At 43.1% G+C, this 13,407-nt stretch overlaps 1 protein-coding gene across 2 annotated transcripts in view; it reads left to right on the forward strand.

The window, feature by feature from the left end:
• The first annotated feature begins 8,449 nt into the window (after window positions 1–8,449).
• FGD4 (FYVE, RhoGEF and PH domain containing 4) overlaps window positions 8,450–13,407 on the forward strand; it is a 749,528-nt gene continuing 744,570 nt past the window's right edge. For both annotated transcript variants that reach the window (XM_078673796.1, XM_078673797.1), the window contains exon 1: window positions 8,450–9,518. In XM_078673796.1, coding sequence (XP_078529922.1) covers window positions 9,275–9,518 — 244 coding nt within the window. In that variant the 5' untranslated portion in view covers window positions 8,450–9,274. The remainder of the gene's footprint in view (window positions 9,519–13,407) is intronic.

The raw sequence follows: 13,407 nt of genomic DNA on the forward strand, positions 1-13,407 counted from the left end.
GTATGCTCATAGATAAGGCAGAATCAAACAAAATGCCCATCCATTTCTGCTTCATAGACTATAAGGCCGTCTTTGATCACATAAATCGGAACATTCTATGGTCTAAACTGAACAGCTGGGGGATATCGAGACCTCTGCTGGATCTGCTGATCAACCTTCATGCAGAGACCTGGGTACAGATATGGGAGGGGGATGGATCAATTCTGTCTAGACGCATACAGACCAACAAGGGCCTCAAGCAAGGCTGCGCCATGGCCCCCACTCTATTCAACCTGTTCTTAGGCGACCTTGTACTGATCCTAAACAGCTGCAACTCCCACGCTCCTAAGCTAGGAGGGCTCCAATTACCTTGTCTTCTATATGCAGACGATATAGTCTTAATAAGCCACACAAAGGTAGGGCTTCAACATCTTCTGAATGCAACACACAGCTACTCAAAAGCAAATGAACGGACAATAAATCTGGAGAAAACCCAGTCGATGACCATCAGTAAGAACAAAAGAAAATCAATATCGTGGTTCTGGAACAAGACAAGAATTGGAGACACACCAATATACAAATATTTAGGAGTAAAGATTGACAACAGCGGGCAGTTCTCCACCCAGAGAACGAGCATCAGAGGAAAAGGGCTAGCTCTGGCAATCTCTTTAAAAACACTAAACAGCAAAATCTCTGGACCCTCTCTTCTGCCTCTGGCACAAGTAATCCGCGTCAAACTTCTCCCAACAATTACCTACGGGAGCGAGGTACTTAGAGGCAGAGACGCTAAGATCCTCGACAATACAATTATAGCTGCTTATAGAATTATTTTAGCCTGCCCAACCGAACCTCACCAGCACAAATCAGTCTAGAGTTTGGAATCCAACAACAGCTCCTGGCAAGACAGGGGGCCTATATTTCAGCCTGGGACAAAGTGAGGAAATCCAAACAAGGAACTATAAACGAGCACCTATGGACAGAGCTAGAGCAACATCCATCCTCACCAGCAGCCAAGTACCTCACGAGTAGCCTGGCAAACACGGGATTAAAGCAGCTTTGGGACACCCCAGTAAACCATACAACATTTAAAAATCTGGTCAAGAAATCCATCAAACAATTATCGTGGGTTCAAGATAAGGCAGCCCTTTCAAAAAGAACGCACGGCTGGATGACCCTGAACTCTTATTCAACGAAAGCACCACAGACCTACTTTGGTGTGGGTTATGCCAAATCCGTTAAAATGTGTTTCTTAAAGTATAGGTTGGGCTTGCTACCCTGTACCCAAAACTTCCCACGCTGGCTAAAAGTCAAAGCAGGCTCCCTCAGTCGGTTATGCGGCCTAGCGCAAGAGGACATGCTGCACTTGATATGCTCCTGCAAGAAACTGCTGGATGAACGGAAATATCTGTTGAATCATCACTTCAATCGGCGAGGGATACGCACACGAAGGAATGCAGTTCTTGCCTGTTTTTCATCCCAGGATCCCCAGCTGAACTGTAGTTTTGTGAAATTTATGAAGGCAGTGGAAAAGAAGATGCCAAAAATTAATCTCCAAGGGTTTCGATATAGCTGACTAAACATAACAGCACCCACCGTCATGGCTGACTTAAAGAGAAAATGAGGAAACCGGGAAATCAACAATATTTTATAAAACAAGTCTGAATCAAAATTTTAAAAGACTAATCCAACAGGATGAAACTTTGTGCCTAAATGAATCAAGGAACTGTGACTGTATTTTACCGGTTTTATCAAACATGTAGTTTAAAAAAAAATCTTCTTTTATTCTGTTTTTGTATTGCAATGGTTTTAAGTAACTATGCTAAATAAAATTACTTACTTACTTACTTACAAATTTAGTAACACAACATTATTTTATGTAGTATAGACCAGTTTATTTATTTGGCACATTTAGGGTGTAAAAAACATTCAAATCCTACAGCAGCTAATGCAAAAGTCACAGAACTATCCCATACACGCACAGATGTAGTTAACCCAGCATATGTGATAGACATCAAGATAGGAGCAAAGCTTTTTGAATTAATGTTATAATATGGCTCATATTACAACAGCAGCTTCCAGGAACATTATTACGGTGTGTGTAGGTTTTAAAGTAAGGAGAGAACGAAAGTTAGAGCTATTGGCGTTGTAAATGCAAATGTGTTTTAACTATTTGTTAGGGAGTGTAGTTGATGTCTGTGGTGTCCTGATATTCTGTTGTTCGTTTTGGAGTAGTTAGTTGTGGAATTGTGTGGTGTGGAGTGGATTTGAGTAGTGGTCTAGTGTGGCATGAATTTTGTGGCTAGTAATTGTGTTGTCGATTAGAAATATGTGGTTCGATTCGAATTATGTGGTGCGGAATGGAAATATGTTGCATTGAATTGTGTGGTGTAGAACTATGTGGGGTGGAGTGGAAATTCTATGGATGATATTATGTGGCATGGTGCTGAGTGTTTTTATGTGGGTTGTTGCTATGTGGTATAGTTTGCTTTTATGTGGTGTGTAATTATGTGGTAGTGAGTTGACTGTTATTATGTGGAGTTGAACTATATAGTGCTGAGCAGTATTTTGTGGAGTGTAAATATGCGTGGTGGTGTTGGGCTTCATGCACACTACATAAACATACGAATTGTAATAGATCAGGTGATATTTATCTCATTGTATGTCTATGCGGATTACAATATTTAGGGATGACCACTAGGAAAGTAAGGACACGAATAATAGAACACAAAAGTACCATCAAGTATAAGAAAAGTAACACGAAATTGGCTAAACACTTCCTAGAAGAAAACCATACTGAAAATGATCTCAGATGGATAGTGTTAGACAAACCCTACTACACTACACAAATGGGGGAGCTGGAAACACAACTCTTTCAAAGAGAACAACTTTGGATTTTCAGACTTAATAGCCATCTCACAGGATTGAATGATGACATTCCTTGGTGATCCCTTTGTAATCTGATTTTGACATTTACATCATTTAAATTATATTCTGAAGCAAGAAAGATATTTTTAGATTGATTCCTTATGTATATTATTCCCAAGTGCTTGCTAAGTGGAGTATGAATTCAAAGAAAAGTGGGTATACTTGGCAAATACATTACAGATGTCAGATTTGTATTACCAGAAATGTCACTACATTTTATTTTGTCTACCAGATGGGGCTCAATGTTAGAATAATGTACGTATATATATATATATATTTGACTTGAGACCATTTTGAATTATTAATGTTAATTTGCAGTTAACTTTGGTCACTTCTTCCATTTTGATTAACACTTTGCGCATGGGTACATACCAGGCTATATAAGAGACTTTGTTTGTCTCTGTGTAGTGAATGTGAGATTCAGCACATTTATTACACGTTTACTATTGCACAAAAAATATTTTGGGGGGAGTTTCATTTTATTTTAGATGTAGAATGTAGCACATCTGAAATTCAATATTAGCCACATTAAAAGATGGGATTGGAAATTCCCCGTAGTAATTTTTCAGCAATGGAACTACGATTCCCACTTCTGAGCTGATCACGGGAATTGTTCCGGTACAATTACCGGGTACAAGTAGACTCTATTCGTGTTTCCTGTGCAGCCCCTTGCATGGAGATGGCTTAAACTATTTTCCAGGCACCTATGGGCAATCCAGATTCATGGTATGTCTACATGAATCTGTTTTTGTAAAGATGACCGACCTTAAGTGAAAGGCCGTAAGACCAGGAACTATGTGGAGAACGTAATACACAACTCGGGCAGCTTTCTTTACACATTGCCACGTAGTCTGTGTATGTTGGCAGTTGGTACGCTTTCCCTTATTATGTTATATACTATTGCTTTGGGAGTATAAGATAATTGGTTCCCTGTTAATACCGGTTTTTTTTTTGTTTTGTTTTGTCTCTTTTTAAAAATCTATAAATATTTTTATTTGTTGGTAACAAGTAAGAGGTGAGAGCCAAGAAAGTCCTCAATTGTTTTCCCACTTCTTTCTTTAGAGCTGTACACTAATTTACCCTTGAATTTGACACATGGGGATAGTTATTTATTAAGCCTGGGCGGAGTTTGCAGAGTTCTGTTACGCGGTAGTCCACCTAGGTGCAAAAAAAATTCTGCTGCCCTATGAGGAGCTCCGCAAGCAGCGGGGTGCGTTGGATAAATGCTGTTCGTGGTGATTTTCAGTCCCAGGTGCTTGTCTGCATGGTGCAATCATCGCAAACATCACCATGGATAGCGCAAGCGGGCGCTGCTTTCTTTCTGCCGCACGAGTAGATTTTTACTCGAGAGGCAGCTTTCTCAACGCGAGCGGACAGTTCCGCAACACGAGCAGTCGCGAGCATAAGCAACCACTCGCAATGAGAAATCTGATCGCCTGCGTTGAGAAATCTTGCCAGGAGGTTGATTTTCCACGCTCACACTCGCCAACTTGATGTTGACAACCACGAACGAGGAAAAATCTTGCCGGGGGTGGATTTTCCTTGCTCGCACTCGCCCACTTGACGTTGACGAACGCGAGCGAGGGAAAAAACTCCGTCCCGCTTACGGAGCGGAGTTTTTCGGAACTCCGCGAGCTCTGCGTAACGTGGAATGCAAAAATCTCTGCAGAATCCACAAGCGGAGCAGAGTTCACTGCCCAGACTTATTATTTATGCAAATATGAGCAACCACTGTTTTTCTCTTCTTTTCCTAGCCATATGTGAAAACTGAGGATAAGAATAATTAACCCAGTAAACCACCGAACAAAATGTATGGCTAGTATTTGATTACGATTTTGAAAGCAGAGTGACAGTTGATCTCTGGTCCTGATGAATGCCTGTGAACTTTATATAGTCATTAAGGGGCTGAAACATGTTGACCCATTGAGATTGGGTAGTTGTTACATCCTGCCCTTTCACATTTTCTTATTCTATTCAGTGGGGGCACCAGAATAAAATTGTATTTTGCTCACCGGGAGATTGTTTTTAGAACTCTAATAATTTTTCTTTTCTCACTTCTTTTTGCACTCTACCCCCTACTCATCTATATTACCATTCTGATTATCAAAAAACACCTCCGCTCCTTCCAGGGTAGTTGGGAGTTGAAGCCCGTGCGGTCCTTGTGTGAGAAGGAAGCCCTATGATGAAGGATGTCACCTTCAGGTGAGTGAGGGTTCTTGTCCTTAACAGTGAAATGCTTTCTGTATACTATCAAACGTACAGATTGTGTGTTCTATTACACATACTATCACTGCCTTCTGTGATCCTTGATACAGTTTAACTTCCTTTTAAAGGACAGTATGGTTCTACCCTCAAGCAAAATCAACCTTGGCTCAAAATCATGAGGGAAATGCTGGGCGTGCAGAATCTGTCCTCACATTATCTCAAGTGAGTCAATTTTTGTTATTGAAGGGTATGGTGATTGCTTCACAGGATTAGCCGTGGTGATTGAAAAAGAAAATGTTCACGTTCGGAAAGATACAAAGCCTGATATTAGGTCACTACTATGTAAAATAGTATCAGACAAAAAAGCGAAATCCGAAGAGTATGATGACTGCAGTAGAGTCAAGATTTTAGACATAAAAGTTTGAGTTTGGTTAGAGTTCGCTTGGCAGATTTGTTGGTCAAATCTGATTCCCAGTTCTCTGTACCAGTGAAGATGTTGAAGGTAAACAAGGCATAATACACCATGATATTAAATGCTGGGGTTGGACTTGGACCTTCTGCAGGGTCATCCCCAGACTTTTTGGCTTCACTCCTCCAATTTTGCTGGATTCATTTTTTTTGGCCTTAGGACTCTGTGCACTTATTTACTCATAAGTCCCTAGCAAACAAATGCGACTAGTGGGCCCACAGTACTGAGTGCGCCACCCACTTAAGTAGCACTTTAAACGTTTCAGACCTTCCATTACAGCCTGTGTGTGCAGTTTTAAAACTGTTATATTGACCTGTTAAAATAAACCTATTGCTAGTTCCCACCTTTCTTTTTAATACATACAAGTCATCCCTAGGGTAGGCCATGAGCAGCCCAGAGGGCAGGATGTAATGTATTTAAAAAGTTGGACACATACTTTTACGTTTTACATGTCCTGGTAGTGAAAAACTCTTAAATCAGGGCACAGCACTTCAAATACATGCCTCTAGAGGGCTTCTCCTCACTTCAAGGGCACAACTGTGCATAAATACTGGACTTCAGACACCAACTCTTCAGTACACTTCTGGACCTGTGGATACTCTGCCAGAAAGAACTGCTGTGTTGCTACAGGGACTGCCACTCTGCTGGACTGCTGCGCGGAATTGGGGCCTGTTGCCCTCTTGACTGAGGAGAAAGAATTGGACCTGCAACTTCATCTTGAACGCAGGACACCAAAATGACTCAAAGAACTAGTCTGCTGGCCTCCTGATCTGGGTTTCGGGGACATAAAATCCTCCCCAACATCCTGCACCAACCCCTGGACCCAACTGCAGTGAGTTCCTGACCCCCAAATGGTGCCTTTCAGGTCCTGGATCCTCGGTGTTGCTCAAAGGCGCAGAAATCAAGCTTTTGGGCTCTTGGTGACACTAAATGAGCCTGTTTATATTGAGACCTCGTTGCTCGCAGTGCAAATCAGCACAAAGCTCTGTCAACCCAACTCTTTGCATTGGGACTACCAAAGCAAATCTCCAGCAAAGCCCGCCTGTGATGCCGGCTGGCTTCATGCTATTTGCCGACGGCCTCTCAAGATGCTCTCCCTGCTCCTCGCAGCCCTCTTTAACATGAACGGAACTCTTGTCACAAACTTGAGACGGTAAACTTCAGGTGGTCTAACCTAGTGACTGTATTCGATCTAGACTCCATCGAAGTCGGCCTGAAAGAGTGACTTTGACCCGGTACAGCGCAACCAGGTATCAGAAGTTGCCGCTTTGCGCTTTTTTGCACTATTTTCACTAAATTCTATAGAAATTCTTATGTCCTGCATTTTTGTCGTTTTGGCCTTGTTTCTCTATTAAATGTTGCTTTTTTTTTTTACTTCGTGTGGGATCTTTTTGTGTGGTGTTTTTACTGTTTGAAGTGCAGCACCAACACTTCACACATTTCCTCAAACTTAAGTTCGACTGCTGTGTCAACCTACCAAGGGGTTGAGTACAGAATATTTTGAAGTTTCCTTGTGCCTTACCCTGACAAGGATTGTGGTTGCCCCTTGACATGGGTCACACCCCAGTCAACCATCAACTTAATTTCGGGAGTGTGTAAAAGTGCCATGGCATTTCATTTTTAAGGTAAACATCTTTTTCCAAGGATGATAGAGGTGTTCCTCCTGAAGAGAGCAGCTTTATGTGTCCAAGATAGGTAAGGACAGTCAGCATAAAACTGTGAGTAGAAGGTCCTTGTTTTACTGTCTGGTTGCTTGTGGAGAGAAGGAACTCTTCTGCTGAACACACGCCATCTCATAAAGTACCTGGTTATGAATTTCTCGGCGATGTTCCGGACTGCATAACATCCGAAGTGAATAATGCGGTCATACTCATAAAACCCTCAAGGAGATTTTTGCAAAATGTAATATCTAGTTTGTCTGACTATATTGCTAACTATTGAAAATTAATGATGTTTTGCATATATTGATATATCATACTGAATTTCCCCTTTCCTCCCTCACTCGACGCACCTCCATTACTTTATAATCCTTCCTACATCCCATTCCTTCTGTCAAGGTTCTATTGTAACAGTTAGAGGTTGACAGTTACTGGATGTCAGTTTTGAATACTGCTGTCCTCTGACCTTACTGAATAAACGTCTTTATTGGTCCTTACCTGGTATATTCAATCTCTTTATATCTAATAGGCACAGTTTCAGTAATTAAAAAAACATAGTCTGCGTTAATCCCCCAAAAAATCAATGCGATCATTGTGGCGCCACAGTGAAGAAGTGGTAACGCTTAAAGAAAAGTGGTAAAATAAATCATGAAATTTGACAATATCCCGTTTCCTCCCAGCAAACAGGTTATCATGTAGCGAGTGATCCAAGTTTTCCCAGGTGGGATCACTCTAGCCCAGCAGTAAGAACGGTAGCACTGGGCGAGCCTGGGCACAGCCCTGGAATGTGAGCTATGCGCAGACGCCTGCATCCCAGCTGTATGTTTCTGTGAGTTAGAATAAGGGGCGTTCCCACGGCCGCGCGCTCAGCAGTGAAGCCAAGGCATACCTGGCTGCCGGGCTGACCATTGCAGGGGGCAGCGGAGCAGTGACCACGCGCCACGCCGGAATCCTAGTCGGGTCACCTGGGGACCGACCAAAAGTTGACCCACCTGCACAAGCTCTACAAAGTGACCAACAAAAGTGGGCGGGGCATGCTAATTAAACCAAGTGGGCGTGTCGTGCTCGGGAAAGAAGGTGGGTATGGCTCGCTAGGGGCAGGAAGTGGGCGGGGCGCTGCGCAGGTGAGTCAGGTACGAGCCACGCGCTCTGTAAACAGAGTGGAGCTCGAGAGGCGGGTCCGCGAGGGCTCAGAGGGAAGAGCTCTACTATGAAGCTCACGCTTTTTGAAGTTACGGCAGCGGAGCCAAGGACGATCTGTTCTTCTACTGACCTGCCTGCAGCGTTCATTTAATACGGGTGGTTGGGGGGAGGCAGGGCTGCCGTTGTCAGCGCGTGGCCAGCACAGCACCAGTCAGTACTGGTCCATGGGAGGAGCTGACGGGCGGGGGCAGAGCGGCTGGAAAACTACGGGCTCCCGGGCACCGACTACTTCGGATCCGTGGTTTGTGCTGGCTCCGTGAGGAGCTTTCTACCGCTGCAGTGCTGCTGGCCGCCTTCTGCAAGCCTGAAGGGAACTCTCTGCACTGCTCTGTTATCTCTCCAAGGGATGTGCTGCTGAATGCTGCTGGTCCAAGGAATATTCTGTGCCTACTGTTGGTGTTCCAAAGGGTGTTTATCAACGGAGAGCAGCAGGATCGGCAAGAAATGTAAACTCCTGGAAAGTTCCGTCTCCTGGGGTCTCCATTTCAAGGAGTTGCCCTGACACCAAGTTCTGCTTCCTGATGGCATTGTTTGGATCTGGGTCTCCAGGGCAAGTTTGACTGTGGAGTGAGTCTTCTACAGGGAATGTCCTGCCTAGTCATCTGTTCTCGCAAGAACAGCAATGGTTTGAAATCACCCATTCTCTCTTTCTGTTGGAGTGTTTTCTTAAGGAGAAGAGTGTAAACGTGCTATTTTGTGCTATTTTTTGAGGAGAGCTTTTAATTATCAAACCAAACTCAAAATAGCTTATCTGGGCTGTTGTGTGGCCAGAAACCTTCTCCAGGGAATTTGCAAAAAGAGTGGAGTTTCTGACTGAGGAATACAAACTTTGGCCATGTTGGAGGAGTCTGAAGCCACAGTGGTCCCTATTGGGCGAGGACTGAAAAGGGACAGTAGCAACCGGCGTGGAGTCATTCTCCATGTTCGTGCCTGCAGGGATTCCGGCATCGAGGACTTCAGGAGGAAAGCCTTCAAGAAAAGATCAGGCCCTGCCCATGGAGGGTTTTTCTCAGAAGACTGTCCTGGTCTGTACCATCAGCCTAACCAGCCACCTGGAGCCAAATATGGGCCGAAAGCAGGTACAGGTCTCACCTTTCCATCAGCACCGCTTAGTGATGCCTGCATTGGTTATTGTTATTTGCACGAGCAGTGGTGCCTTTGTGACACTTTCATTAGGATACTGGGATTAGGAAAATGATGTGCTCACCCAAGATGGCCCAGATTTAAGGATAGTTTAAGAGTTAATCCTCTGGCAGATATCTTTTTAAAGGAAAGCTTGCAGAACTACCAAAGATCAGATGTTTCAAAAGCTGTCAAAGGAGATGCTTTGAGACCTCTTGTTAAATGACCCCAGTGCACATGTCAAAATGATCACCTTAGAGCAGCAGTGATGCTGTGACCTCTGAGAAGTAGTGGTACTATTGCCTTTGAAAAACAGTACTGCAGCGTCAGCGAAGCATTAGAGCTATTACAGTACGCTAGCACGATTACCTCTGTTTAAAGCCACAGTTCGCACTGGTAATGCTGTGGCACTGTGGGCTGTGTATAAGTATGCAGATCCCTCCTGTTTGTTGATCACTCCCTTAGAGTGCCACAGGTCCCCTACAACACTGAGGCTTCTCTCATCCCTCTCTCTTCACTGTATCCCATTACTGTTCTACACTCTCAAATGGCTAATTCACAACCCAGCCGGCCTATGCAATAGAAACAGAAAACTGAAAAAATAAAAGGACCACAGAGCAGTAGTGTGCCTGGGGCTTTAGTGCTGATTATGTGTGTTTGGGAAGTGGCAGACCCGTGGTTTGCCCTTTCAGCAGTGTTGTTGCCGCAGGTTCCAGTCATACATTCCCACGGTCTTACACAATGTAGATACCGGAGGTGTGCCCCCCACCACTTTGTTGGATTGCTTCAGGGGAGGAGTTACCATTAATTAAGCCTGTGTGATGGCAGGTGGGCTGGCAGCATTAAAGGCTCTGAGGCTGGTACCCTGCTGGTTCGCCGTAGTTGTACACAATGTACCTTATTAGAACATTGGAATATTGAGAACTCCATTGAACACCATGTAGTAGCTCTGGGCTTATACTAGTATAAGCCTTCTGCTCTAACATTCCAATGCTTGTCTTTGTTTCTCCCTTTCTAATTTACAACAATATTCCCTTAGTGGTAGAATGTTCTAATAGCCATATAGCCCTTCTGTCTCGGGCTATAAAGATTGCTAAAGGCCCTCTTCCTCATTACATGCTCTGACTGCTCGGGTTAAGGGCATTTAACAGCCTGTATAGCTCTCGTGGGGGGAATAAGGATATATTATCCCATCTAAAAGTGTCTAAACATGCTTCTAAAGTTGCATTTTGCTGGACACCATCCGTGCAACAGCAGCACAAGCATAATCACTTTGCGCACTGCATAGCACAGTGCTGGCAGATAGACATCCCACCATTATTGAGTCTTCCCAGCTCACGTTCCCTTTCTATCCTCCTTATTGTTTTGTACTCATTTTCTGCCCACTCCTTATTGCTGCCTATTCCTGCTGTTTTAGATCCCTCCTTTTTTGCGTGCCTCTTCCCTGCTCTAACTTACTGAAAGGAAGCCACCTTGCATCTGTTGTCCTTTCTAAGACGTAAGTGCTGATGTGTCTGTGATAAATTTTGCAGTACTGCCTAGTCAGAGCTAGCTGCTTTATAATAAATGCAGCTGTGTTGGGAAGCACTGTAGTATGTACTTCGCAACACACATCAGGATTTGCATTGGAAAGTTGGCTGTGGTTCAGGATTGTGCGTTGGCGCATGGCAACCTACAGTGCGCAAGCACAGGGAGAGGGGGAAACCGCGCCATAACTTGCGTGAGAAGTAAGTTAATCACGGTGCATGATTTTTAGTGTTATGGCGGGGGCTGGGGGGGTGATAGATTATCTGGAAGTTTGACTTGCTGAGTCTGTGTTGCAACCAACGTTTTAAAGTAACATTTGAAAATATATGCAAAGGAAAAACAATGTAGGCAATAGATGGTAAACACAATTAAGTAAAATATTGAAGGTCAGATCTTTTGGGCAGAAATGTTAGTCTCCGGAAAGTTCTCCCTCAGAATCCACTCCTGACGAAATAATGCAAACTTCTGCAAGTGTAATAAGTCCCAGAAAAAACGTAATACCCTATTACTTTAATATTGAACGTAGTACCTCAATTTTCAAACTTTAATTTCTACATGCACATTGCTTGTTTCAATCAGTATGTATTTCTTCCGCTGCACTGGATGGCTGTGAAAAGCCATATTGGTCTATCTGCCCTATGTTGCCCATTTATAATTTAAGAACCTGAACTGCTGTGATACCAGTTTTGCCTGCCAAATTTATGGTCATGTGCGATTAAATCTGCGAGAAAAAGGATTTTTTTAATGTTTTCTTTTTTTTTTTAATTCTCTTGTATTTTAAAGAATTAAAAATCCAGGTAGACGTGTTTGTTGCACATTTCTGAATGTACACTCTTCGTCTCTAAGTGCCTCTCTTAGAGACTGCTGTTCCAAGGCCTTTTGGTCTTATGATCAACATAGGGACTATTTGCCTTTTTGAGCCCCCCTCAAATCTAGAGTGTGGCCATTTCCCTACTCTCATGTTATCTTTGAAATATTACCTTTTCTTCCTCGTAAAAACTTTTTCAGAGAACTGTTCGAGTGCCTTAGGGATTACAGACATCAGTTGTTGTCTTGGGAGAGAAGCGGTTGAACTGAGCTATAAAAAGCTAAAATAAGCACCTTGCAAAGGTGCCAATTACTATTGACGCTGCACGAAGGGTGCTTGGAAGACATGGAAATGTTTTGAATTCTGCCAATGCCGTTTCATTGTTAGAGAGATCACAGTGTTTATGCGTGTACTTTGTTTCTCTTTCTTTGTTACCACGTGCAATATAAACATTGTGTATAGTGTTGCCAATTGAAAAACCTCAATAAGGTATCTTTAAAGTACAAGCCAGGAAGTTGAAGACTTTTATATATTACATTGTGCTTGAGCTTTTGAGACACCTCCTAAGAATTCTCAAAATGGATGATTCCAGCCTTTCCAACCCCCCTGCCGCGCCCCTTGTTTAGATTGGGACTTTTTATTTGCTTTCCTAATCTGCCTACCAGTTTGCTCTCACAGTTAAAAAAAATCTAGGATGTAGAGTTCCCACGTTCATATTCTCTAAATAGCAACTTTCATTACTTTTGTCATGGAAGTCATTTACTCTTCAAAGTTTAGTCAAAGGAATATTGATACCTTCTAAACAATGATAAAAATTCAAATTTTATGTTCTGAATTTTTTAACAGCCTTTCTCCCAAGATTGATATGTGGGTGTTTTTATTCGAGGATCACCCAAGTAGATAATTGCAAACACCATTGTTGGATTTCTATTCTGGATTGCTTTCCAAAGATGAAATTATGCGCACGTTGAACAAAATGTAGCCTCGTGAATCTGCAAGAAACCCCTTAGGTGCAAGAGATGTCCTCTGAATCTTTGGCTCCTGGCCAGACTATTTTAGTTCGAAGAGTGTCCACTTGCAATGGCAGAGCCGGATCAATGAATGTAGTGCAATCGGTGAAGGGTTGCAACAGACCTAAATTACTGTTTGCCTTTTGGCTGCAAATGACCTTCAGTTGGCAGTGGATGCCAGGCTCTTAGATGGTTGTGTTTACTGTACTGAGGTTAGTCGTTGACTGCTTATGAGGCTCTTTGAAGTTTAGACTAGATCAGAAGTCTTGGTACTCTTGCCACCAACTCAGTAATCTTGTTTTCTTGTGCTGCCGTCTGTTTCTGCTCTCTGGCATCTTTCCTTTACCTCCCAGAGGCTTCTATTGATTATTTTCATCATCATTTGTAAAAAATTTCACTAAAGGGGAGTTCAGTTAAGTGTGTCTTGTCACCAAAGAGCCACAGGGTGAGTTCAGTTTAAGTGTTTGACCCGCTCATTGTCCTAACCAGTGACCTTTTAAG

This window comes from Lissotriton helveticus, chromosome 1_1, assembly GCF_964261635.1.
Source record: "Lissotriton helveticus chromosome 1_1, aLisHel1.1, whole genome shotgun sequence".
Taxonomy (NCBI): domain Eukaryota; kingdom Metazoa; phylum Chordata; class Amphibia; order Caudata; family Salamandridae; genus Lissotriton; species Lissotriton helveticus.